The sequence below is a fragment of the Balaenoptera acutorostrata genome, chromosome 13, assembly GCF_949987535.1.
Source record: "Balaenoptera acutorostrata chromosome 13, mBalAcu1.1, whole genome shotgun sequence".
In the NCBI taxonomy this organism is placed as follows: Eukaryota; Metazoa; Chordata; class Mammalia; order Artiodactyla; family Balaenopteridae; genus Balaenoptera; species Balaenoptera acutorostrata.
In genome coordinates, this window is record NC_080076.1 from 52707819 (window position 1) to 52732785 (window position 24967).

The window sequence follows — 24967 nt, forward strand, 5'->3', positions numbered from 1 at the left end:
ATGCAATGTGCCGCGCCCTTCTGAGCGTGTGTGTCCCCGTGAGCACCACTGTGGGTTCACATAGCGAACTGCTCACAGCTCCAGAATCGAACCCAAAGGCCTGGAATACTCTCATATGGGTTAATTTACACCTACAATGTGAATGACTCCCATTTAAAAGTAACACCTTGTGCAGGACACAACCCTGCATATCATAATCTATCCCATTAGTGATTTTACTTGTTTGTATATTAAATATGTTATTGTAGGAGTCACCCCCACCCCCGACTGAAATATAAGCTCCAGGAGAGTTGGGAAATTCGTTTCACTAAGTCCCCAGCAGCCAGAACAGTGCTATGCACATAGTAGGTGGTCATAAAATACGTGCAGAATCAGGGATTAGGTAGGTGTAGCACCTCTCCACCCCAAAGGCTGCTTCCTGCATACCCCTGCCACTCTCTTCCCTGGGTGTTTTTCTGGCTGCAGGAGCTCCTCTGCCCCCCTGCAGGCCGGGCCCGGAAAGTTAATGCCCCAGAGGTAGCCCTCCATGCACATCAGGTGACTGAAGTTGTCCGTTCCGTTGGGATAACTCTGAGCAAGTTCTCTGCTGCCTCCCAGAGTTGCTCAGGGGGCTGCAGCTCCAGGAGCTACAGCAGGACCATGCCCGCTAACGCATCTTCATAAGGGTTCCCTTCAATCTCGGACTCACTCCCTTACTGATGTTTCCCGGTGTCACCTCCCAAATTAACTACTTGCACTCAATTCCTTTCTCAGAGTCTCTTTATGGAGAACCAAATAACACAGCAGGCAACCGACTGCTACTGAAGGTTTTTGAGCAATCTAGCAACGTACAATCTAAAAACTCTTCTTAGTCTCTTTCATCAGGTGGTGCTATTGCAAAGGACAGACTGGAGTAGAGAAGGATGGGAGGTGAGAAGCCCAAATACGACACACCTGCAAGGCACCACCATGGTCCCATGAGGATGACTTGAACTTGGACATAGCCATGTGCACCGGAAGTAGAAAAGGAATATGGAGCATAACGTCTTCACTGAAGTTAAACCAAAAGAGAAGTTACTTGCCTTTTATATCTCCAGCTACTGGATCTTCTGGACTTGGAGTAGAAATAGGGAAAACGGGAATTCCTAGAAAAATAGTTTATCAAAAAATACAGAGAAGGATGATTAAGGAGACAGTAAAGTAAAACATTAAATTGCACTAACTAGGAAGACGCCCTCTCTGACTTAGTGAAAGCAGCATGTGGAAACTAACTGAAAGAAAGGAAATGTTGCTACACTTAAAATGCATCTAGTAACAGAACCAGGATGGTCAGACATTCTGATCTGTATATTAATGAACAGAAATGGATATTTCGTGCTCACAATAGCTAAGTCCCAGTCTAGCAGGGCTGAGCTGGACTTCTTCAGTATTTTTATTGCTTTTTAATGTAACATCGAGACTAGCTTTTTAAAAATGTTTTCTTTCAAGTCTTTTTCCCTAAAACTTTGCTTATGAAAATGCAATTTCTGCTCAGCCTCTATCCAATAATTATAGATTCTAAACTGATTGAGCCCTGACTCAGTGTCACTATGTTTGGGCTTAAAAACTGGTTCCTTTAACTTTAAGATGATCATGTAATTCATCCTCCAAACTGGGACACTTGACAGTGGAAGTGGGTGCTCGTTTAACAATGACCCTGGGACAGCAGGTGGGAGCCAGGACACGCGCACGTCCTGTCCACAGAGCCCCACAGCTCAACATGCTTTTCCGGGGATGGCAGAGTTGTGAGGTGGGAATGGGCAAGAACTAACGCAGCAATGGGGTATCGTCTTCCTGAGACCATGTTTCTCCGTCCTGACCCCAAAGTCCAGTTTTTACACTAATTGCAGAACAAATAGGATCATGGCTCTTGGAACAGTCTGCACAGCTGACTTCACACGCTCTCCTGCTCCATGTTCTACGCTGTTTCTAACAGACACACATATTTCTCTCCAAGATGCTGAGATGTTCTCTTAGGTCACGGCAGTGGGATAAGGTGAGGGCTCTACTGTACAGTGGGGAAGAAGACACATCCCCCCGGCCACTGGAACTACGACACACACTACGTGTGCACACGCGAACATCTGGAAGCCCATGACATTTACTCTAGGTTTATGAAGAAAAACCCCACACATGGATTACTATTACGTTGAAACTGCCACTATCTGACCCTTTGACCTGCTGAGATGGTAATGTCTATGGTACAGCCTAACACTTTGGAGAAAAATAACACTATAAAACATACTTATAAAAATGTAATGTTCCCAACTTTGGGGAACATTTTCACACAAATAGAACCTTCCTGGCCCTATTTCTGTCCCTCTACCACCCCCCTGCCCCATGCCTGCCATGCACTCAGGGGTCGATGCACAAAGCCCAGGTCAGCGCCGAGAAGCCAGGCCTCTCCTTCCGCAGCTGGGACTTACGGGAGCAAACTGGGAAATGGTGGTAGCCGGCCGCACACTCCTCACAGTGGTCTCCACGGAAGTTGGGCCTGCAGGTGCAGCGGCCCAAGCCCTGCTGACAGTCCTCCGCGTGGTCGGGGTGACAGCTGCAGGCTAAGAGAAATCCCAGATTCAAGGAGTCCCTCCTTCACTGCACCTCTTAAGGCAAATATGTCCTAATCCTTCTCAGGCAATGTTTACTACTTCATCATTGGTTTCCAGGGATTCTTGAAAGGGCACAGCCTGTTTTCCACTTCACACCTGGTTGATGGTTTGCATTGACTGAACCCCATGGACCCTCAGAGACAAGCTTTAATGAGCAATCACACTGAGAAGTTCTCCAGGATGTGGTTTATTGCACTGAGCACCGCCCAGTTCACCGTGTAGGGGGCAACCCTGCACAAGCCACCACCGGAGGGGCTGGGTGGGCACGTGCTTTGGCTCCTGGCAGGGCTGTTGGGCACAGCCTCTCCCGGCTATGAGCCAACTATGAATGTCCACAGAGTGGTCGGCATTACACAGCTGTGATGTGGACACAAGTGTGGGATGCCTAGACATTGATATATAATCTGTGCACAGCACAGCAAGATCGTGCCCATAACCCAAATGTTAGAATCAAGTGATACAGCTTACTGAAGGCAGTTTTTGCAACCAGCCTGACTATTGGGTTTGCATTCCAGAGGGACACACTTGGGTGTAAAACGCTTGGTAACCCCCTCACTTGGGAGCTTCCCTTGACCTGGCAAAAGTCCTCACCTTGGACAGCAAAAACACTGTCATAGCTCGGCTGAGTCCCTGTCCTGTGAGGAACCGGGAGGCTGGAGAAGTCGTGAGCACCAAGCAACCCCCTAGCCTGGCTTCTCCTGGTGTCTTTTGCTTAATTTGTTTAGGATTTATGTGTCCTGTGGATTCTTTATGTTAAGCTTCTAATATCTCCATGAGACCACTTCAGTGATGAAGAAAGAAACTAGAAAATTTATGGAAAACTGAGGCTCCTAATAAGGCATGAGTTTATTCACGATGTCCTGTTTTCCTTTGCCAAAGCTTATTCTTCGTGGGCACAAGATAAATCATGGGCATACTTCATAGGATGATGTGGAAGAGCGAGAGAAAACAAGGACACGCTTTTAATAACTAAGATGCCCTACAGAGGAACAAATCAGAGTTCACACATTCTTTGGATTTTGATGCTCTCAAACATTAATGATATGATGAATGAATTTGGGGGGGAAGGTGGGCACAGAAGCCAATTTCAGGACTGCAATTGTTTTCTAACTGCAATAGCCAGAGAACATAAAAGAACCAAATAAATTACACATGCAGAACAAAGTCTATAATCTGATCTACGACTGATAATTCCACAGAAAAAAAAAAAACAGTGGCATTTTTCTGTATAATGGAAGTGGTATGTTACAGCAGCGCTAGACAGATATGAACTATACCCTGGACCTACCAGTTGGTAGTTCTCTCACCTGGGCCAAAATATTTAACTACGCAGACCCTTTGATTTCTCTATATCTAAAAATGAGACTAATAATACATTATTTTAAGTTTGTTATGATAATTAGATAAGACATTTGTGAAATTGTTTAGGCAATGCCTTGTATATAGCAAGTGCTCAATAAATCATAACTATTTTGAATATTATGACTATTATTACATCCTTGTGAAATCATTACTATGTTGCCTTGAGTCTAATTCTGATGAAATTTAAAATTACTGGAGATCATAGAAACATGTCAAAACAACAGAAAACATTTGTTGCAGGCCTAGTATGTGACAAGCCCAATGCTCAATATTTTCCTAGGTGGTTTTGATTGCATTTCATTTAATCTTAGAGACTAGATTATCATTTCCATTTATATATCTGAAATCTGATTCTCGGAGAGACTATGTAACTGCCTCAAGTCACACAGCTAGTAAGGAGTAGAACCAATAATATGAAGAGAGAGAGAAAACGAAGGGAATTACTAGCCAATCAGAATTTAGCCCGATGACCTCCCTGAAGTCTAAGACACACCAAGTTGGAATGAAACTTACGGATGCAGCCGTCAGGGGCATGGACGGGAACGTCGTATGGGCGGTAATAGCCCTTAGCACACTTTTCACAGTTTACACCAGCTGTGTTATGCTAGAAGGAAACAAAAGAAACTTAGGGGGAAGAGTAGTGGACAAGCGCTATTCATCCAGAGAAATAATTCTGTCATACACAATTGTAATGTAAAAGTCACCAAAAAAAAAAGAAAAGCACTGATCTTGACCTTGAATCTCCAAGATTTACCACAGGACACTGGCTTGAACTTGGCTCTGGAATTTTTTTTCCCATTGGAAGAGGAAATGAGGGTAAGTTCCATGAACTGGACAACCCAAGTTTTCCTCTCTACCACTTAATGAAGCACCTGACATTTGAGTGAGCAAAAAGTCCAGAGGATCACTCTTCAAAGTTTCATTCGGTAGCGATGAATGGATCATAAATCACCCTTAGGTTTAACCCAAGGAATAAAGGGTTATGTGTGTATTTTTATCTTCTCCAATTTTGGAAAAAACTGCACATACAGATCCCCTTCTCTCATCATTCCAAAATTTTATCTGTACTTTAGTCTGAAACCATTTCCCAAACATTTCTGCTACGGGAATGGAAAATGTAGGCATGTGCTTCATACACAGAGCTCATTTTAAAGTACAATACAAGGCAGCCTTTTATATTTCACGGCTAATCCTTGTAATTGCCAGAAAATCAAATTACCCAACATGCATCATCAATTTCCAAGAACTATATACCATGGATCTAGCTCAATTCCACCTCTCTCTCTCTCTCTAATTTGGAAACAATTAGAAGGACAGGGTTCTTTCACTAATGAAAGGAAAGGCAATAGGAAGTTAAAAAGAACAAATATAACACACTGACTCAAAAGGAGTCTGCATAGAAACACAGAGAGGAGAACAAAGACCCTTTCTGTATCCTCTACCCCTTTAGATGATTTTATTAATTACAGACTTTTATTTATTACCACTCCTTGTCCTGCGGGCTAAAATCTGAATTCACGTTAACATTGAGGTCTAAAACCATACTGGTCACTTCTCTGACCTAAGGTTTACATGCATAAACATCTCGGACAAACAGGAAACAGCTGTAGTCCACCCTCCCTTCCATCAAATGCCAATGAACCTCTCAACTCTGTTGTTTGCCACTGTGGCTTATAATACACAGAGGACATCAGGTTAACCTTGGCTCCCAATTTTTTTCCCATTGGAGTAGGAAATGAGAAAAAGTTCTCTCAAGTGGGTACCCTGGGTTCTCCGCTTTACCACAAGGTTTGTCTAATGAAGCACCTGCCACAAAGAAGTTATATTTTTGAAACACAAGGAACAGCAACAAATCACCCTAAGAATACCTGTAGTTTGCCTTCAAGTTTTGGGTGGTTCTCTAGGACCCGCACCACCTGAGGGCAAGATACACCACTTATCCATGGACACCAAGGTCATGGTTGGACCAATACCAGACGGAGACTCAAGGACAGTAGTGGCTCCAGATTTCAACGTTGGAGGTACCTAGCAAGCACTCTTGCCGGGAGGAGTGGGTGTCTGAATTTGCATATGTACGACACGACACGAGATGAGAAAGCCTCCGTTGCCCAAGCTAAAGAGTGGGGTGGGCGCCGATGGGATCTGTGCAGGAGGTAAGCCCACCCCCACCTACTCCTTTTCCCTTGGCACCATCTAGAGAGGCTTTCTAAGGAACGCCCACCTAGAAACCTCAGGCCCTGCTCTGATAATTCTCAGGTCCTAATTCCTCCAAGCAAAACTTTTCCTACATGCTTTTCAATCTTCAGTTAAACCCCATCTCTCTCTGACTCTCTCTCTTTCCCTCAATTCCTTGACCACACCTACAACACTGTTGCTGACTTCTACTTCCGTGAACCTCAAGTACAACGAGACTATTGGCTAGTCCACTCGTTGGCCACACTCTCCTGGGAAGACCCCATCTGATATTCCACCTGAAGGTCAAAGTGATCTGGCCTCTGTGACCTCTCTGATGCATCTAGCCCTGCTCACTCCCCTCCAGTCACGTGGGCCCCTTGTTCCCTCTCAAGGCCCTTTGCCCTGCCATCCCCTCCACCTGGAAAGCTGTCCCCCAGACAGATGCCTGGTCCATTCTCTCGCTTCTTTCAGGTCTTTACTCAAATGCCATATCCCAGAGAACGGACCACCCTATTTAAAATGTCACATACCTCCAAACCAACACTTAAAATAGTAAACCCAAGAAACAAAAGCGAAATCAATACCATGTGAGAAAACAGCCATCTCTGACAACCACGTGCCCTGCAGGATGACGATCTGGCTCTTACATGCTGGCTGCTTGGCCACCTGAAAGTCCCCAGGCCCAGCCTGCCTGTGATGTTCCCACTTCCTGTCACCTGCCCAGACTGATGGCAGAGATTTCATCATTCTCCCATTACCAGCACTGCACAGAAAAGGCAGGAAACAGTCAGGTTAGCTGGTGCTATGGAATAAATGTTCATGTTCCCCCCAAGTTCATTTGTGGAAGCCTAATCCCCAATGTATTTGGAGATGGGGCCTTGGGAGGTAATCAGATCATGAGGATGGAGCCCTCATGATGGGATTAGTGCCCTTATAAGAAGAGACAGCAAGAGCTTCCTTCCTTTCTCTCTCTCTCCTCCATGTGAGTATTCAAGACAATGGCCATCAGCCAGCCAGGAAGAAGGCTCTCACCAGACACTGGATGTGCTGGCATCTTGATCTTGAACTTCACAGCCTCCAGAACTGCGAGAAATAACTGTTTATTGTGTAAGCTACCCAGTCTATGGTATATTTGTTATAACGGCCTGAAGTGACTAAGGCAGCTGGGTTTCTGATAGGCAGACCTTGCTGTAGGTATGAGTGTTCTACCAGCAAACTCAAATTTCATCTTGAAGCATCACCACGTAGCTCACCAAACCATCTGCCCTGCTGTAGCTGCACCCGCTCTCCTCCCTTCCTGTGCAAGACTCCCCATGTCCCTCTGTATATGGCATAAGATAGGGTTACATTTTCTTCCCAAATGAAGAGCCAATTATTCAACATCATTTATATACTATCCATCTTTCTCTTCCATCAGAAATGCCAATTTTACCACAAACCAAATTTTAATATCTGCATGAATTTGTTTCTAAATTCTCAATTAGGTTCTATTGAACTATCTATCCCTGCATTGAGTCCACACTCAATTAATACAGATTCACGGTATATTTTGATATCTCATAAGACAAATTTCTCCCGTCATTGTTCATCTTTTCTAAACTACTTGTCTATTCTCATATATTCTTTTATTGATAAGAACTTTAGAATCAGTCTGTCAATCTTCATTAAAAATCTGAATGAAATTGCACTGAATTTATAGATTGGTTTTGAAAAAATGGTATATTTATAATACTGAGTCTGGAAACATATTATGCCTTTCCATATAGGTCTTCTTTTATAAACTTCAATAATGTTTTATAGGTTTAAATGTAGCTCCACAGTTAACTTCTTCTTTCTGTTTCCTCTTGGAGTACCTCCAAATTGTTCCAATAATCACAGCTGTGTTCTCCTGCATGTATCTGTTTCTGCTTTCTATCTTTCAGGAATCTCTTGAAACTGCTGGTCTGTTGATAACACTCTTTCTTATTTTTCATGCTATTGTGGATTCTGGAAGGAGAGAGTATTTTGCTTGTTTGGTATCTTTCCTGTCATTTTGTAGGATTTGTTACAGAAGGGAACGTAGCCATATGTGCTCCGTCTGTTTCTTGATCCCATCTCTTAGCTTTGTGTGGTGTGTGTATGTGTGTGTGAAAGAGAGAGAAAAACAAACATTTGGAAGTAGTGAGACGAACACATTAGGGACACAAACAGTTCAAGACTTAGATTAGAAGTCGTGTCTCCATGGAAGAAGCTAAAGACTCTGTTTTAGTTAATGGAGATAAAGTATCTTCAAGCATCATCTCAAATAACATGGGTAATCTTCAACATTAATTAAGAGCAACAATATTTTATCAGACAGAAAGGAATCAAGGAGTCAATCCAAAAATGTGCTCCTTGCCTTCTTTCTTTTTTTTTTTTTTAAAGGAATTCCTTTATTTATTTATTTATTTATTTTTGGCTGTGTTGGGTCTTCGTTTCTGTGCGAGGGCTTTCTCTAGTTGCGGCATGCGGGGGCCACTCTTCATCGCGGTGCGCGGGCCTCTCATTATCGCGGCCTCTCTTGTTGCGTAGCACAGGCTCCAGAGGCGCAGGCTCAGTAGCTGTGGCTCACGGGCCTAGTTGCTCCGCGGCATGTGGGATCTTCCCAGACCAGGGCTCGAACCCGTGTCCCCTGCATTGGCAGGCAGATTCTCAACCACTGCGCCACCAGGGAAGCCCTCCTTGCCTTCTTTCATTGCTCTTTCCCCCAATATTTTATGACCAAAAAATTCAAATTTCACAATAAACACCTATACCCCCTCTACTAGAGTGTACCATTAACATTTTACTGTACTTGTTTTTTCACATAATTATCCATCTACTCATTCTTCTATCCATCCATTAATCCATTTTATTTATGCATTTCAAAATAAATTGCAGATATCAGTTACTGTCCCCTAAATACTTTAGCTATTTATATTAACTGTTTATTAACTGTTATTATAATAACTCCAGTTAATTATATGCATAGCTAAAGTTATGCATATAATTAACTGGAGTTTAATGTTTGTTCAGTTTTTTTCTTTTGGTATAAAATTTATACACAAGGGCAAAACTCTTGTACATTCACTGAGTTATAACAAATGCATATATCTGTGAAACCCAGATGTCTATCTAGATACAGAACAATATTACCACCCCTGAAAGTGTCCCCATCCCTCTTCCCAGTCAATCCCCACCACCAGCTCCGACAGTCAACCACAGTTCTGACTTTTTCCACTATTGATTAGTTTTCCCTGTTCCAAAATTTCATCTAAATGGTCTTCATACTATCAGTATTCTTTTTGGGAAAGCTTTTTTCACTTAACATGATGCTGTTAAGATTCTTGCACGTTGTTGCACCATCAATAGTTTGTTGCTTCCCCACTGGTATTCCACTGTATAAATATGCCAGAGTGTGTTCCTCCATTCTACTACTGAAGGACACCAGGTCTATTTCTAGTTTGGGGCTATTGTGCATAAAGCTGCTATAAACTTTTTGTAAACACACATTTCCATTTCTCATGGATAAACGCCTAAGCGTGGAATTTATGAGTCATGGTGTAGGTGTATGTTTAGTTATATTTTAAAAACTGCCAGATATTTTCCCAAAGTGATTGTACCACTTTTCACTCACACCAACAATGCATGATAGGTACGGTTGCTCCACATCCTCACCAAAATTGGGGGTAAGTCATTGTAACTATAATTTACATTTCTCTGATGACTCATGATGTTAAGCCCTTTGTTGTATGCTTATTGGCCATTCATACATCCACTTTTGTGAAGTGGCTATTCAAATCGTTTGCAATTGTATTGGGTTATTTGTCTTTTCATTATTGAGCTGCGGGAGTTCTTTATATTGTGTATCCTGGATACCAACCATTTGTCAGATTTATGTTTTCTGAATATTTTCTCCCCATTCATGGCTTGCCTATTCATTTTCTTCAGTGTCTTTTGTGAGCAGAAGTTTTTAATTTTGATGAAGCCTAATTTGTCAATTTTTCATGGTTATTGCTTCCTATGAACTAAGAAAACTGTTCATCCTCGAATCACAAAGATATCTGCCTCTATTTTTCTCAAAAGCTTTAACTTTACTTTAGGTCTGATCCATATCAATTTAGTTTTTGTGTATGATTTGAGGTCGGGGTCAGAGTTAATTTTTTTCCCATATAAATCCAGTTACTCCAGAACCATTTGTTGAAAGGACTTTTCTCTTCTCTCCCCACCCCCGTCACTGGATTGCTTTGGTACTTTTATCAAAAATAAAATGTCCAGGGGTTTTCCTGGTGGCGCAGTGGTTAAGAATCCGCCTGCCAATGCAGGGGACAAGGGTTCGAGCCCTGGTTCGGGAGGATACCACATGTCACAGAGCAACTAATCCTGTGCACCACAACTACTGAGCCTGCGCTCTAGAGCCCACGAGCCACAACTACTGAAGCCCGCACACCTAGAGCCCGTGCTCCGCAGCAAGAGAAGCCATCGCAAAGAGAAGCCCGTGCACCGCAACGAAGGGTAGCCCCTGCTCGCCACAACTAGAGAAAGCCCATGGGCAGCAACGAAGACCCAACGCAGCCAAAAATAAATTAAATAAAATAAATTTATAAAATAAAATAAAATGTCCACGTGTGAGTCAGTTTCTGTGCTCCCTGTTCTGCTACATTGATCTATTCTTCTAGCCTTATGTCAATAGCACCATGTTTTGATTACTGTAGTTTTATAGTTAATCTTGAAGTAAGATAAGTCCTCCAATTTTATTCTGTTTCTTCAAGATGGTTTTGGATAGTCTAGGTCGTTTACATAATCATATAAATTTTAGAATCCACTTGTCAACTTCTTTTTAAAAAAAAGAACCTGCATTAACTCTGTAGAGCAATTTGGGGAGAACTGGTATCTTAATAATACTGAATCTTCCAATCCACAAATATATTACATCTTTCTATTTATTTCGTCTTTCTAGATTTCTCTCAGAAAAGTTTTTTTAGCTTTAATATAGAGGTCTTGCATGTCTTTTGCTAAATTTATTCCTAAGCATTTTATGTTCTTTGATACTATTTTTAATTGAATTTTAATTTCATTTTCCTATTGTTTGCTACTAGTATATATAGCTGGTTTTTCTATATTATCATTATATCCTGCATTATTACTAAATTCAATTAGTTCTAGTAATTATTTTGTGCATTCCTTAGGCTTTTTTACATAAAGAATCATGTCATCTACAAATAGAAACAGTTCTACTTCTTCCTTTCCAATCTTAATACCTTTTGTTTCTTTTTCTTGTCTTATGCAGAGGTTAGGACCTCCAGGGCACTGTTTCACAAAAGTGGTGAAAGCAAGCATCCTTCCTTATTCCCAATCTTTAGAAGGAAAGAGTTCAATATTTCATCACTAATATGATGTTAGTTGTAGGGTTTTCATAAATACCCTTCATCAGATTGCAGACAGTCCAGTGCTTCTGCAACTTCAATGTGCATGCAAATCACCTGAAGGTCTTGCAATGCATAGCTTTAAGAAGATCCTGGGATCTTTCACTTATCCGTGAAACCCTGTGATTTGTAACAAACCTATGACTTATATTTACTTGTATTTTAATTAACTATGGTGACAGATGATATAAAATGTGTGGAGTGGGGGACAGGTGGAGAATGGTGGGTCTCTCTAAGGGTGTGTAGCCCTGGTTCCACATAAATGGGCATCTCACGTAAAGAGTGCCTCCTTACTGGCAACGTTAACAAAACATCACTCTGAAAGCACACAAGACAGAATGACAATATAGACCAAACTCATGAACATTTTACACAATTTTTTTTTTTTAATTATTTATTTATTTATTTATTTATGGCTGTGTTGGGTCTTCGTTTCTGTGCGAGGGCTTTCTCTAGTTGCGGCAAGCGGGGGCCACTCTTCATCGCGGTGCGCGGACTTCTCACTATCGCGGCCTCTCTTGTTGCGGAGCACAGGCTCCAGACGCGCAAGCTCAGTAATTGTGGCTCACGGGGCCCGGCTGCTCCGCGGCATGTGGGATCTTCCCAGACCAGGGCTCGAACCCGTGTCCCCTGCATTGGCAGGCAGACTCTCAACCACTGCGCCACCAGGGAAGCCCCACAATTTTTAATGAATATCTCAAGGCAGATATACATATACCCTCCTCTGCCATACACTCCTCTTACCTAAATTCCAGTGAACCCAATCGTCCTTATAGGAGGGATGAAAAATCCATTTTTCTTATTTAGTGTCAACAGCAGACATCATTAATTGATCATGATATACTTCCTCTAGATTCAGAATCCATTTGAAAACAGGATTTAGAGTCAGCACTGAAATTGATACCTATTTGCCCTCCTATCTTAGAGCCTTTCTAAGATAAGATGGATAGCAGTCAGGATGACAGCCAGGAATTCTCCCCTCCATTTAGGCAAAGACCCAAATGAAGAATCTAACCAATGGAGTTTGGACAAACATGCCTCAGTCCATTTTCCCTAAATTACATCCAGCTAACCAAGCTTTCTGTGTACAAAAGTGGAGAAACGGCGTCAGAAAATCCTTAGAATTGCATATCACTTTCTTGACATCTTTTTAGAGCAGGGCTTACTGAATGTTCACTTCCTACTGTGACACATTCACTTTGACTTAAATAGTGCCTCACCTGACAGTCAATGCAGACCCCTCCACCTGCATAGATGCCTTGGCTATTCAAGCTTGCCTGCTGCCTCTCAACTTCTGGATCATAGTAACAGTCGATGGCGTGGCCATGGCAGTTGCATGCTGAAAAAAGAGCATTCTAAGTTAGTACTCCATCGTGACTATGAGACCCTTAGTAAATTCCCCCAGAGTATTGTTGCTCACTGAGCTACAAGAAAGTCTATTCTGGAACACCAGGGATACCCCCAGTGGAAAATTTGGGGGATTTTTACACAAAGACCCGCCTATAATCATATGCAATTTATACCTCCTTTCATCTGATATAAAGTAGAAGAGGTTTCTCTTTTTTAAAAAATAAGATATATAATTACAAATTAAGATAAACCAAAATGCCAATTAAGCTTTATGCACAAAGAGAATATTACTACTACTGCTACTGTCAAGAATAACTGAGGGACTTCCCTGGTGGTCCAGTGGTAAAGAATCCGCCTTACAATGCAGGGGACGCAGGTTCGATCCCTGGTCAGGGAACTAAGATCCCACATGCCGCAGAGCAACTAAAGCCCGAGTGCCACAACTACTGAGCTCATGCACCTCAACTACAGCCTGCATTGCCACAAACTACAGAGACCATGTGCTCTGGAACCCACGCGCCACAACAACTAGAGAAGAGAACAACCACACTCCACAACTAGAGAGTAGCCCGTGCACCACAACAAAGAGCCTACGCACTGCAACGAGAAAAGATTCTACGTGCCTCAACAAAGATCCCACGTGCCACGACTAAGATCCCGCGTGCCACAACTAAGACTCAAGGCAGCCTATAAATAAATAAATAAATAAATAAGAATAACTGAGTTCTTGGTACACTGTGAAAAGCATTTTACATGCATTATCTCATTTAATCTACACAATAACTTTCTAAGGGTGGTGCTATTATGCCTGTAGCCCAGATGGGGAGGCTGAGGCTTAGAGAGGTTAAGGGACGTGCACATAGTCACAGACTTCACGAGTAAGAGAGGCAGAATCCTCACTTGTCTTTCTGTGACTCCAAAACCTGTTCCCAGTCAACACTCTAAGACTTTCATCCCAGCACTATCTATAATAGTGATCAATTGGAAATAATCCTAACATCTAATTATAGGGAAATGGCTAAGCAAACAACAGTATATTTGCTTGCTTGTCAGTTCTATGAAGTCAAGAACTGCTCCTGTTTTGTCTGTAATAGAGCATCGTCCCCAGCACACAGTAAGTACTCAAACACTTTTTAGATACACTTGAATCCAGAGAATGACAATACTATTGAATAGGTGCCATCAAAAAAGATGTCAAAGGGCTTCCCTGGTGGCGCAGTGGTTGAGAATCTGCCTGCCAATGCAGGGGACACGGGTTCGAGTCCTGGTCTGGGAGGATCCCACATGCCGCAGAGCAACTAGGCCCGTGAGCCACAATTACTGAGCCTGCGCGTCTGGAGCCTGTGCTCCGCAACAAGAGAGGCCGCGACAGTGAAAGGCCCGCGCACCGCGATGAAGAGTGGCGCCCGCTTGCCACAACTAGAGAAAGCCCTCGCACAGAAACGAAGACCCGACACAGCCAAAAATAAATACATAAATAAATAAATAAACCCAAAGTTAAAAAAAAAAAAAAAGATGTCAAAGAGTTTTTAATGATATGGGGAAATATTTAAAAATATCAAGTGAAAAAGCTCAGGAGATAAAATTGTATAAATAATATACCCTTGAGCATTTAAAGTATGCATGAAATAAACACTAAAATACCTAACAAAATATTAATAGTGGTTCTCTTTGGGTAGTAAAAGTATTAATGATTTTACTTTTTAAAAAAATTCTCCAAGTTATCTACAAGTAATGTATGATGCTTCTAAAATTAGAAAATATGATTTAAACCCCATCATTGCCAAGATGAAAAAAGATCTAACAAGTAAAACACTTATTCTCTCTTAGGCAGAATATATATTCACTACATTCCACCTAGATCCAATTTTCCAAGTCTTTCTAGGAATTTATGTGTTTTAATCAAGTTCTCGGATAAATCTATTAGGGTTAGATTTTCAAGTTACCCTGTTTTTTTTTTTGTTTTTTTTTTTGTTTTTTTTTTTATGGCTGTGTTGGGTCTTCCTTTCTGTGCGAGGGCTTTCTCTAGCTGTGGCAAGTGGGGGCCACTCTTCATCGCGGTGCGCGGGCCTCTCACTATCGCGGCCTCTCTTGTTGCGGAGCACAGGCTCCAGACGCGCAGGCTCAGTAGTTGTGGCTCACGGGCCCAGTTGCTCCGCGGCATGTGGGATCTTCCCAGACCAGGGCTCGAACCCGTGTCCCCTGCATTGGCAGGCAGATTCTCAACCACTGCGCCACCAGGGAAGCCCCAAGTTACCCTGTTTTTAACAGGCTGAGCCCTTTCTTATTTTCATTTCCTCAGTGGTGCCATGATTTTTTTAAAAACTCTAAGCATTTACATTTACTACATCAGTTATTTCTTAAGAAGTCTATTTATTTTGAATTGCAGTAACTCAAATGCAATTTAGAAAGCATCTAACAAATATCTTAACAGGTCTGATTTCCATAGGCTGTTTCTAATTTTTAACCATTGTGGCAAGTGTAAAAAGGTTAAAAACTTATGAAAGGAAATTATTTAAGATTTGTCATATGTGTGTTGGAGTAAAGCGTTGTCATTCACTGAGCGGTTCCATTAGTCTGGAAAACTAACCACACGATGAATGTTGGAATTCATGTGATGACACTTATTCAATCAAAGTATCCTAAACCAGCACCTGAAAGTACTGGAAGAAACAACCCCTGATTATTACTTTTCCCTCTTTGGGGCCCTATTATCTAGGGGTGAGGAGTCGGGAATTCACTGCAAAGGAACCTGTTAACTATGACTATAAAGTGAGAATGGCCATCCGGGTAACCACCCGGACCTAGAGATCACCTGAGCGTTCACCCTGGGCAACACCAATGTTAGCATCTCTCAAAGCGTGCTCAGAATTCCCCACTGGAAATGCATTTTAAGTAATTTTGTTGGTCACAGAGATCATCAGTCTTATCTCTTAAAGTTACAAGAACTATTTGGCCAGAAAGTATAAAGTATAGATTCTTTCTTACACATCTAGTTCAACAAACCTGGATCCAAACGCCTTTTGGTCATTTCAAAAAAGCAAATCCGTCTTCAAATGCTAAGAATATTCAGAAAAAATAGGCCACAGTCTCCAAAGCCAATAACTAAAAGTTACAAAAAGGTTTCCAGCAATTGGAATAAATATATGGCCTTCTAAGAAGATGGGTTTAAAAGAAAATTTTCAGTTGGATATCATGGGCTTGTTTTTTTAAATAAAACAGTTTTCTTACTTTATATTGTGCCCATAATTAAAAGCAGCCTCTCCTCTTTCTTCCTTCCTTCTCTGGTCCCCTCCATCCTGCATCCCCCTCAGCCCTATTCCCTCGATACTTCCAGCTCTCTGTTTAGACATCAATCTCACCACCTGCTCTGAGTCTCGGTCCTCAGAATAATTAGGATTCCAATTCAGTATCACATCCTAAGAAATGATAAGGGTTTACAGTTTAATAGTGGCTGCAACACATTTTAGATTGCTAAAAAGAAAGGCCAATTGTCAAAGCCCAATCCTTGCATATAGTGAATGCTTAATATATATTAACAAGCGCTATTGTTATTTTTGTTCTCATATTTGTATCTGAATTTAGAGTGGGGCACTGTTACCTCCAGTCTGTGAGTTATTTGCTGCATCAGACAGTTCTGAGTCCCTAAGACTGGCATGATCTCGCCCTCTTCACGAGCATGGGGAAAACACTGCATCAGTCCTTAGAGATGAGGGGATGGGGATCATGGGTGGGGCCTCGCTTCCTAGCGCCCCTCCCCCAGCACTCACCTTCACACTCATTGCTCTGCTCCCGAGTGGCAGGCCGCCAGTGCCTCTGATTGTACCCTGCACAACAGCGATCACATGTCTCCCCACAGGTGTGGTGCTGGCATTCACACCGAAACCTGGGCATGTAGCAAAGCACATCTCAGTTACTGAAAAGTTGTTTGTTTGTTTGTTTAACTGAAGTATAAGATCAGTTGCTCCTGTGTGAAAAACTGAGTCATCATGGTCACCCATGGGACCATTAAGTGATTATGAGAACAAAGCACTTTGCATATGCTATTTCAAGTCCCATGATCCCGCTTATTATCTCCATTTTACAGGTGGTGACACTAAGATCCGGAGATATTTAAACACTTGCCAAAGGTCAGGAGATGATAAACCGAGGGCCAGATTTCTAACTTAAGTTTGTCTGACTCCAAAGTCCCAGCTGTTTCTTCTCTATTATGTTATATATCAATAAATCAACACAAGAGCAAGCAAGTGCTGAGTGTACTCAGGTGTGTTGAATATCAACATCTTCACAAAAATCTAGAGTAGTCCTGTGAGGTGGGTCAGGTTTCTTACTTTCAACCTGGAGTCTGGTGCAGAGATTCACCAAATCCAAGAGACAGTTACTAACAAGATCTCAGAGGACCCTGCTCCAAGAGTCCATGCCAGCTCCAACAAACAGCTCCATCACAGGAACCAAAGCTCAGATTATTCAACAAGGCAATGGGGTAAAGACAAAAATCGACATTCAAAGAACTATACACCTGCCTTAGAACGTTTCTGAGCTAAAATGAAATCGTTGTAGCCATGGCATTGGATGAGAACTCCAAGCTCTGAGCGTCCATTCGTCTGTGCTTGAAAGAGGATTCAAAACAGTCTAAGAAGACTCTTGGCTGTGCCCATGGGGATCCCCTCAACTCTTCTGAGGGGAGGTGGGATGGTTATGCTTCTACGGGAAGGCGTCTTCCCTCTCCCAACTCAGCTCCCCGTTAAAGCAAATGGACATAGATTTAACTGGCAGCACAGAACAGCTGGAGTCCAAATGGGCTTTTTGTCAGAGATGCAACTTCATCTCATTGCCAATGACGTATTTGCAAGCTGAACTGAAAGAATATTTAGGGGAAATTGCTTGAAGAACATATAGTCCTAATAATCTTTTTTTTTTTTTTTGGAGGAGGGGTTTATTGTGGAGTCCATCTATTCTTATAGGGAGATTCACATTGAGCACTGAAAAAGAAAACAGAGCTGGGAACTTGTCTGAATCATAATAATTGCTTTTTCTGAACCAAATAATTGCTTTTTCTGACTCTCAGCCCAGGTTGATGGTTGACGTAGAAAATTTGTCCTTGCATCAGTTGTAAGGATGTTATTGAAGATGTTGTTGACTGGAGAATCCTCTTCACGATGGCCACTCCATCCACCTCCAGGTAGATTTCTCATCTGGCCCTAGCATCAACACTCATCTTCTCCTACACAACTGATTACTTTTTAGATTGTGATCATAGTGAAATATGAAACTGAGCAGGTCTCCCTATTTGAGTTGACTGCCAGGAGGCTCAGAATTAAATCTGTGATCCATCCATGTTTCCATACATCAAAGTCAGCATGGTACCCATGCTTGATTAAATCCTCCTCTGCCTCATCATAGGTTCTGCTTGATTTCTGATTGTCCAGCCATGGCTCCCTCCATTGTCACTGAATCCCCTTCAATGTAAGATGTTTTCCTATTCATGGAGGCCTCCATGAGTCATTTGTGCAGGTCACAACAGGCAGGGGGAGGCAAGGCAGTTGTGCTGATACAGACCAGTGGCAAACTGAGCCTTTCACCGAGGGATGGGGAGACAGCCTCTCCACTCACACACGCTGGGAGCAATAAACTGCTCAGTGCAGAACCCCCAGGTCTGCCAAGGGCACGGGGCTTGGCAGCTCTTCCAAGTGGGAAGCTCAACCCCTCTCCGATGACTTCCCCTCCTCTCCCAGGTGGCACCACTTTATCTCAGGCTCAGGGACCAAGAGTGACCTCTTTTCTCCCCTCTCGTTCCAACTCAGGTCTTCCCTGACCCGGCTTCTAGTGCCTTACGGCCTACCCTTCAGGAGTCTACATGGCAGCGATGGTTTAATCATTAATAAGCTCCTTGCTGATTAAGGGCTAGTCAGTTGATGGATTCACACTGCTATCTCAGAGAGCACCACCTGATCCCTGAAGGAGGGCTGACAGCCTTAGGGATTGTTTCTAGACAGGGAGAAGGGTGCCACAAACTCACCACGTAAGTTGGTAGCTGGCACCTCTGCCTGACCATGAAGCTAGGCCTTATGATGTACAAACCAGAATTTGACTAACAGTAAAATGTACCCCTGGTAAATGCTGTTCATGTGGAATTGGAGACTTTAAATAAAACATTGAGAGACAATCATTACTATATCCAGCGTCTGGTAATTTCCATCCCTTCAAAGTATCCTTCCTAAGGTGATAACACGCGTGTATACAATTGCATAACACTTAATATTTGAGATCCATGCATCTTACTGTATGTGAAATATACCTCAATTAAAAGCAAAACAGTGTTACACCCATGTTCATAGCAGAATTATTCACAATAGCTAAAAGATGGCAGTAACCTAAGTGTCCATCAACAGATGAACGGGTAAGCAAAACGTGGTGTATATATAATGAAATATTATTCAGCCTTAAAAAGGAAGGAAATTCTGACATGTGCTACAGTGAGGACAGTATGCTAAGTGAAATAAACCAGTCACAAAAAGACAAATATTGTGTGATTCCACCTCTAGAAGGCACTTAGAGTAGTCAAATTCATAGAGTAGAATGGTGTTGCCCGGGGTTGCTGGGAGGAGGGAATGCAGAGCTGCTGTTTAATGTGTACAAAGTTTCAGTTCTGCACGACGAAAAGAGTTCTTGGCTGCACAACAATGTGAGTGTACTGAATACTAGTGAACTTAAACCACCCCCACTTAAGAACAGTTAAGACGGTAAACTTTATATTATGTGCACTTCACCACAATTTAAAAGATGAAAAAGGATATGAAAACATATACCCCTGATCTCACTAGACCAGGGATGACAAACAAATATTATTTCTCTTGCCAACTCTACTCAATTATTTGTGGCTGCCTGGGGCAGTGTCTGGAGCAGGGGTGGGGGAAGGGGGTTTGGGTGGCTTTGTACCTGATCATGCATAGAGTGCTGTGATTGATTAACTATGTCTGCTATGGGCTGGTTGCAGGTGAGAGGGAAGTGTAGGGGTGGAGGAGGGGAGACATACACATCACCTACTTGTTGACATTGCAACATTCTTGTTGCGGGCAGGAACTTAGGGAGTATTTAATAGGATGCAAATATCTACTGAAACAATTAGATGTATTCATAGAAAGCTGAAAAATCTGTACAATGTACTCACAGTTTTTCAGGATTGTTTGCACTGCACACTTCAGCGTGGCCATTGCAAACACACCGCCCACCAATGCTGATATCCTTTATGCTATAATAATACTATAGAACAGAAAACAGAACGTGTCAGTTTTACTAAACCCCAACGTGAACTTTCCTTTACTAACCTTTAACATACATCTGTATTGACCCTGCTTCCTTCCATCCTGTACTCCTGAGCCTCCATCAACACAAAAGGGAACCACGTTTGGGTGTAACTTTTCTTACAAAGCAAATACATTCCCCAATCAAATTTCATAGCACACTGCTGAATTTGTCCATTTTTAAAAATCAAATGCACAGAGGGAAATTACCTCGGAAAAGAATCATACCCTATAGCCTTTGGGAAAGGGATTAAGTGCTTCCTAGTTTCTCTTTTTTTTTTTTTTAATGTAAATCTGAGTTCCATAAATAGGACATATCTCTTTACCAGAAAACATAATTTTTGTAACTACTGTGTTTAGGCTTCAGGAAAGGAGAGAATATTCACAAAGATGGATCAGATACAGCACTGAGACCGGCAGGACCCGCTAGCAGTTGCGGAAGCCTTGCTAGGTCAGGGTTAATAAAGCCCAAGGCAGAGGTTCAAGCTCCAAAAGGCCAGACAGTTGCAGACCCAGCTGAGGCTCGGTCCCTAGACCAGGCCAGCGATACGCATAGGCCATCTCGTGGACAAGGCACGTCTCCAGCAAGGCGGAGGCCTCGCCACTCGTGACCATAGGTGGCACCATCGCCAGCTCCCTTACTTCTCAGACTTGGCAGGAGGCACGGGACTCAGTAAGGAATTCAGAGGGTGTAAAATCATCTTTCTCACTGAGGTCATGCCACCAGTGAGAATATCTGTCAGTGAGGAAGTCTGTGAATTCACAGGGACAAGAGGGGTTTTGTATCTTTTCGTTGTTGCTGAGATTAGTCATCCTAAACCTCCCCCCACAGTCACTCAGGGTTGGGGTTCTGTTCTCATCTCCTCCCTGAAAGCTGTTAAGTGTCTTAGCTTCCCGGCAACGTCTTACTTAGTCTAAAGGCATCAACAATCCCTCTTGTTAATATGGATAAAATTCAGCGTTGGAGGGCTTCTGTGACAAGTTCACACTCAGAAGCTTTCATGCTGATCACCACAGAAATTTCTCCCTACACATGGGTTAGGGCAGCAGCAGCAAGAGAGAAGCCCTCCATCAGCCTTCACCCCAGCACACATGATACGTGTGATAGGACACCTGGTATCCTGGCTCGTCCACTTAAAGAAGCAACCTAGACCGCTGGGGAGGGAGTGTCAAGATTATATATGTGATGCGCTCCACAAAAGATTACTTAATAGAGAAGACTACGTTCACCTAAGTGAAAACAAATCTACATACATACGAGTACCAATCTTGCAACCCTAAAAAGACAAAAAAAAGGTGGTGAGGTACATTTGTGGCGAGGCTTCAAAACACCCGGAGGAATGGAAACGCAGTCTGGCTGCAGTTGATCAGAAAGCCCGGCTCGCCCTTGTAAATTGCGTTCTTGGATCCAGTGGTAGTTCCTACATACAACGGCTCAGAGGGAGCTAACGGGGCTTAAAAAGTCAGAAAACAGGCCCCCTACACTCCAGATGACTGGCCTTTTTGGAAAATGCTCAAAACTGTAGCAAAACTTAACTTTTCTCTCTCCCTTCCTTTCCCAGCCCCCTGACTTACCTACCTAAGAAGCCAAACTCTATAAGGTACGCTGGCATCTTCCATTCACCCTCCCAGGTCCACTCTCCTCCCCTCTCCACCCTTCCCTTTGTCCTGGGGCTAAACTTTACGGGATGACAAGGGCCTCTTGCTCTCTGGCCTCCTGTTAGGTTTGACCATTGGGAAGAACTGGGAGGGAATCAGAGAGTGGGAGAAGAGTGAGCTCGGGATATTTATTCTGCTGGTTCCCTCTGTGCCCAGGAGACAGGGTACCGTCCTGACACTGAGAGTAAATGATGTTCGTCTAACACTAGTGGAGAGAGTACTGCTGCTCACCAATGCCCACACCCCTCTGCTTTGGCTCGATTACATTACCCAGCTTCCTGCACCTCCACGGGGCTCTACGACCAGTTCCTGCCAATGGAAGTGGGCTCCGTGGTCAGGAGATGGTTCCTCCCTATGCTCTTTCTCTCTTCCCTCATCTGCTGACCAGGTGCAGGGGGTGCAGAGGAGGACCCTGAGGTTCTACAGGATGGCTGTGCCTGTACAGAGAAACAGCCTGGTTCCCTGAATAACTCTGTGGAGCTGATCCCACCTGCTGACCCACATTAGACTGTGACATGAGCAAAAAGTGAACCTTTATTGTGTTCGCCTCTGAGACTTGGGGATTATTTGTTACAATAGCAGACTAATACCAGGATGGCTGTCCTCTTTTGCCTTTCATCTTCTCTGAATATGATTTGTCTTTAACCACCAAACTTCTAAGCTATATCTAATATTTCAGACAAGAACAACTCTTACGCCTATGACATTACTGGCTATAAAGTTTACTTGAAAGAGTTCGAGGCAATGAATTTGATAAGCAAACAAGGTACCAAAAGCTGCTGTCTTGGCACTTAAAAGCACTACTCACCCGCCGAGTGACGGTTGGATCTCTCTGTGCTTTGGAGATGAGGTGTCCAAGAAGAGTGTTGGTTCGGAGAAAACGCAGGCGGATGTTTGTTGCCTTGGTGAACTCCCTCAGGGTGTGAGAGAAAGTAAAATTTTTTGCTCCTGGACGACCATTTATCAAGGACACCACAACCTAAAAGAACCACACACACATAGAGGGGGAAAAAAGTCCTTTTATCAAAATTTAGCTGCAAGTAACTAAAAATAACTCACATGCCCCCAAACACTTACTTGGTTTCTTTGAGTCATTAGATGTTTCAAAACCTGGGCTCTCAGGTTTTGTAAATCATTTCATTTACAAACCCTTTGTTCTATCACTGTCATTGTGGGGTTATAAACACTATGAAATGTTCAAAGGATAACATTAAAATCTACAAATATAAAGAAACAATTTTTGTCAAGCTGCATCAAAGAAACAAAGCTAAAGTAATCTAAAATCCCGAAAGAGGGTGAAAAAAGGAAGCCTTTGGATATAAAGTTGACAGTGAAGAGGACAAAAAAAAAAATCTATATAAAACCCAGGTTTCAATTTTTTTTTTTTTTTTTTTTGGCCACACCACGCAGCATGTGCGATCTTAGTTCCCTGACCAGGGATCGAACCCGCGCCCCCTGCAGTGGAATCGTGAAGTCTTAACCCCTGGACCGTCAGGGAAGTCCCCCAGGTTTTGTTTTAATGCTTGAGGCGATGAAGTCCAAGTCCCAACTAGTTACTGAAACATGAAACACTGACCGATCACTGGAAGATACTAGATACAGCTGCTCAAGAAAGATCTCTCTACCTAAGGAGAACGAGACTGACACCCTTTAAAGAAGTTCATTTGAAACTCACTCCATGGGATGCTTCTCTGATTTTCCCCACTCTCTTTTCTCATCTTCCCTAACAACAGCCTGGCTGACTTCACAAGGACCACACGCAACCCCAATGAGACAGCAATTGTTTTCTCCCCTACAGATGATGCCCATCTTGCCAAAAAGGATCAGGGAATAGTTCTGCCACCAACCCCTCCTATCCCCACTCTTATGGGAGGTAATGTGCTTGTGAAGCAGTGGGAGGGGTCTTCACCACAATCACCAGTGACCCACTTTCTAAATAGTCCACCAGAAAAAAGAGTTCAAGACCTGTGGGCCGTGAATCCAAAATCCTGAATTCCCAAGGAAAATTAGACCTCAAACAGAATTTGCAATGTCAATTATACCTCAATTTAAAAAAAAAAGATTTCCAACCCAAACTCAATCTGGGAGTCTTCGATGTGATTCCTTTCCATCTATGTTAGATTTCCTTGAAAGTGCAAGTTTCACAATTATGAAAAATGTGGCATCTTCATGTTCATTTCTGAGTCTTATCTCTCAAGTCCTCCCAAATCTGCTTACCTCACCATTCTCCAATGGCACGATCCGGGAATAATCAGTAGTACAAAGTACATCGTCGTCTCGCGTGATCGCCCTATTTGCTTCCTGTCCAAACTGTTCCAAACAGTCTACTTTAGAATCTAGGAAGGAAACACGTTAATATTGTAAAATAAAATATTATCATCTTGCTGTAAATCTCTTAAGAAATCTTATGTTTACTTAAGAATATACATGGAAAGGGAAAGAACAGAGAAGCATTTAATATTTTTAGACAGAAGTTTAGAATGAAATTCTTAATTCACAAAAGAAAATACCAAGCCATTTCAGGCCACGTGACTTTCAACAGAAATGTTTGGAGATATGGTTCTAAATCCTCATTCCTCATTAGGCAAGTTTACCCTCTAAGGAGCATTCCTGGAAAACCCAATGCCTCTGTAAGCCAAATTCCTGTCCACCTCAATTTGTCACAGGGTTCAGAGACCCAGACATTCTTCATTAGTGAAGACGACAAGGTCAAGGTAAGTAATGTGAAAGGCAGGATCCATAAAGATGGAGCTTAGTTCCTAACTCTACGTAAAAGGAAATGGACTGGGACTTCCCTGGTGGTGCAGTGGTTAAGACTCCACGGTCCCAATGCAGGGGGCCCGGGTTTGCTTCCTGGTCAGGGAACTAGATCCCACATGAATTGCCACAACTAAGAGCCCGCATGCTTCAACTAAGGAGCCCGCCTGCTGCAACTAAGACCCGGCACACCAAATAAATAAATTAAATAGTTTTAAAAATAGGGACTTCCCTGGTGGTGCAGTGGTTAAGAACCTGACTGCCAATGTAGGGGACACGGGTTGGATCCCTGGTCCAGGAAGATCCCACG

At 42.8% G+C, this 24967-nt stretch overlaps 1 protein-coding gene across 5 annotated transcripts in view; it reads right to left on the reverse strand.

Annotated features, from left to right (window-relative positions):
• The window catches only part of LAMA3 (laminin subunit alpha 3), a 241800-nt gene that overhangs the window by 161699 nt on the left and 55134 nt on the right, over positions 1 to 24967 (reverse strand). For all 5 annotated transcript variants that reach the window (XM_057527325.1, XM_057527324.1, XM_057527326.1 and 2 more), the window contains exons 4-11: positions 24118 to 24236; positions 22709 to 22879; positions 20109 to 20200; positions 16708 to 16823; positions 12808 to 12926; positions 4503 to 4593; positions 2445 to 2576; positions 1062 to 1124 (exon numbers count right to left, since the gene is read on the reverse strand). In XM_057527325.1, the coding sequence (XP_057383308.1) occupies positions 1062 to 1124; positions 2445 to 2576; positions 4503 to 4593; positions 12808 to 12926; positions 16708 to 16823; positions 20109 to 20200; positions 22709 to 22879; positions 24118 to 24236 (903 nt within the window). The remainder of the gene's footprint in view (positions 1 to 1061; positions 1125 to 2444; positions 2577 to 4502; positions 4594 to 12807; positions 12927 to 16707; positions 16824 to 20108; positions 20201 to 22708; positions 22880 to 24117; positions 24237 to 24967) is intronic.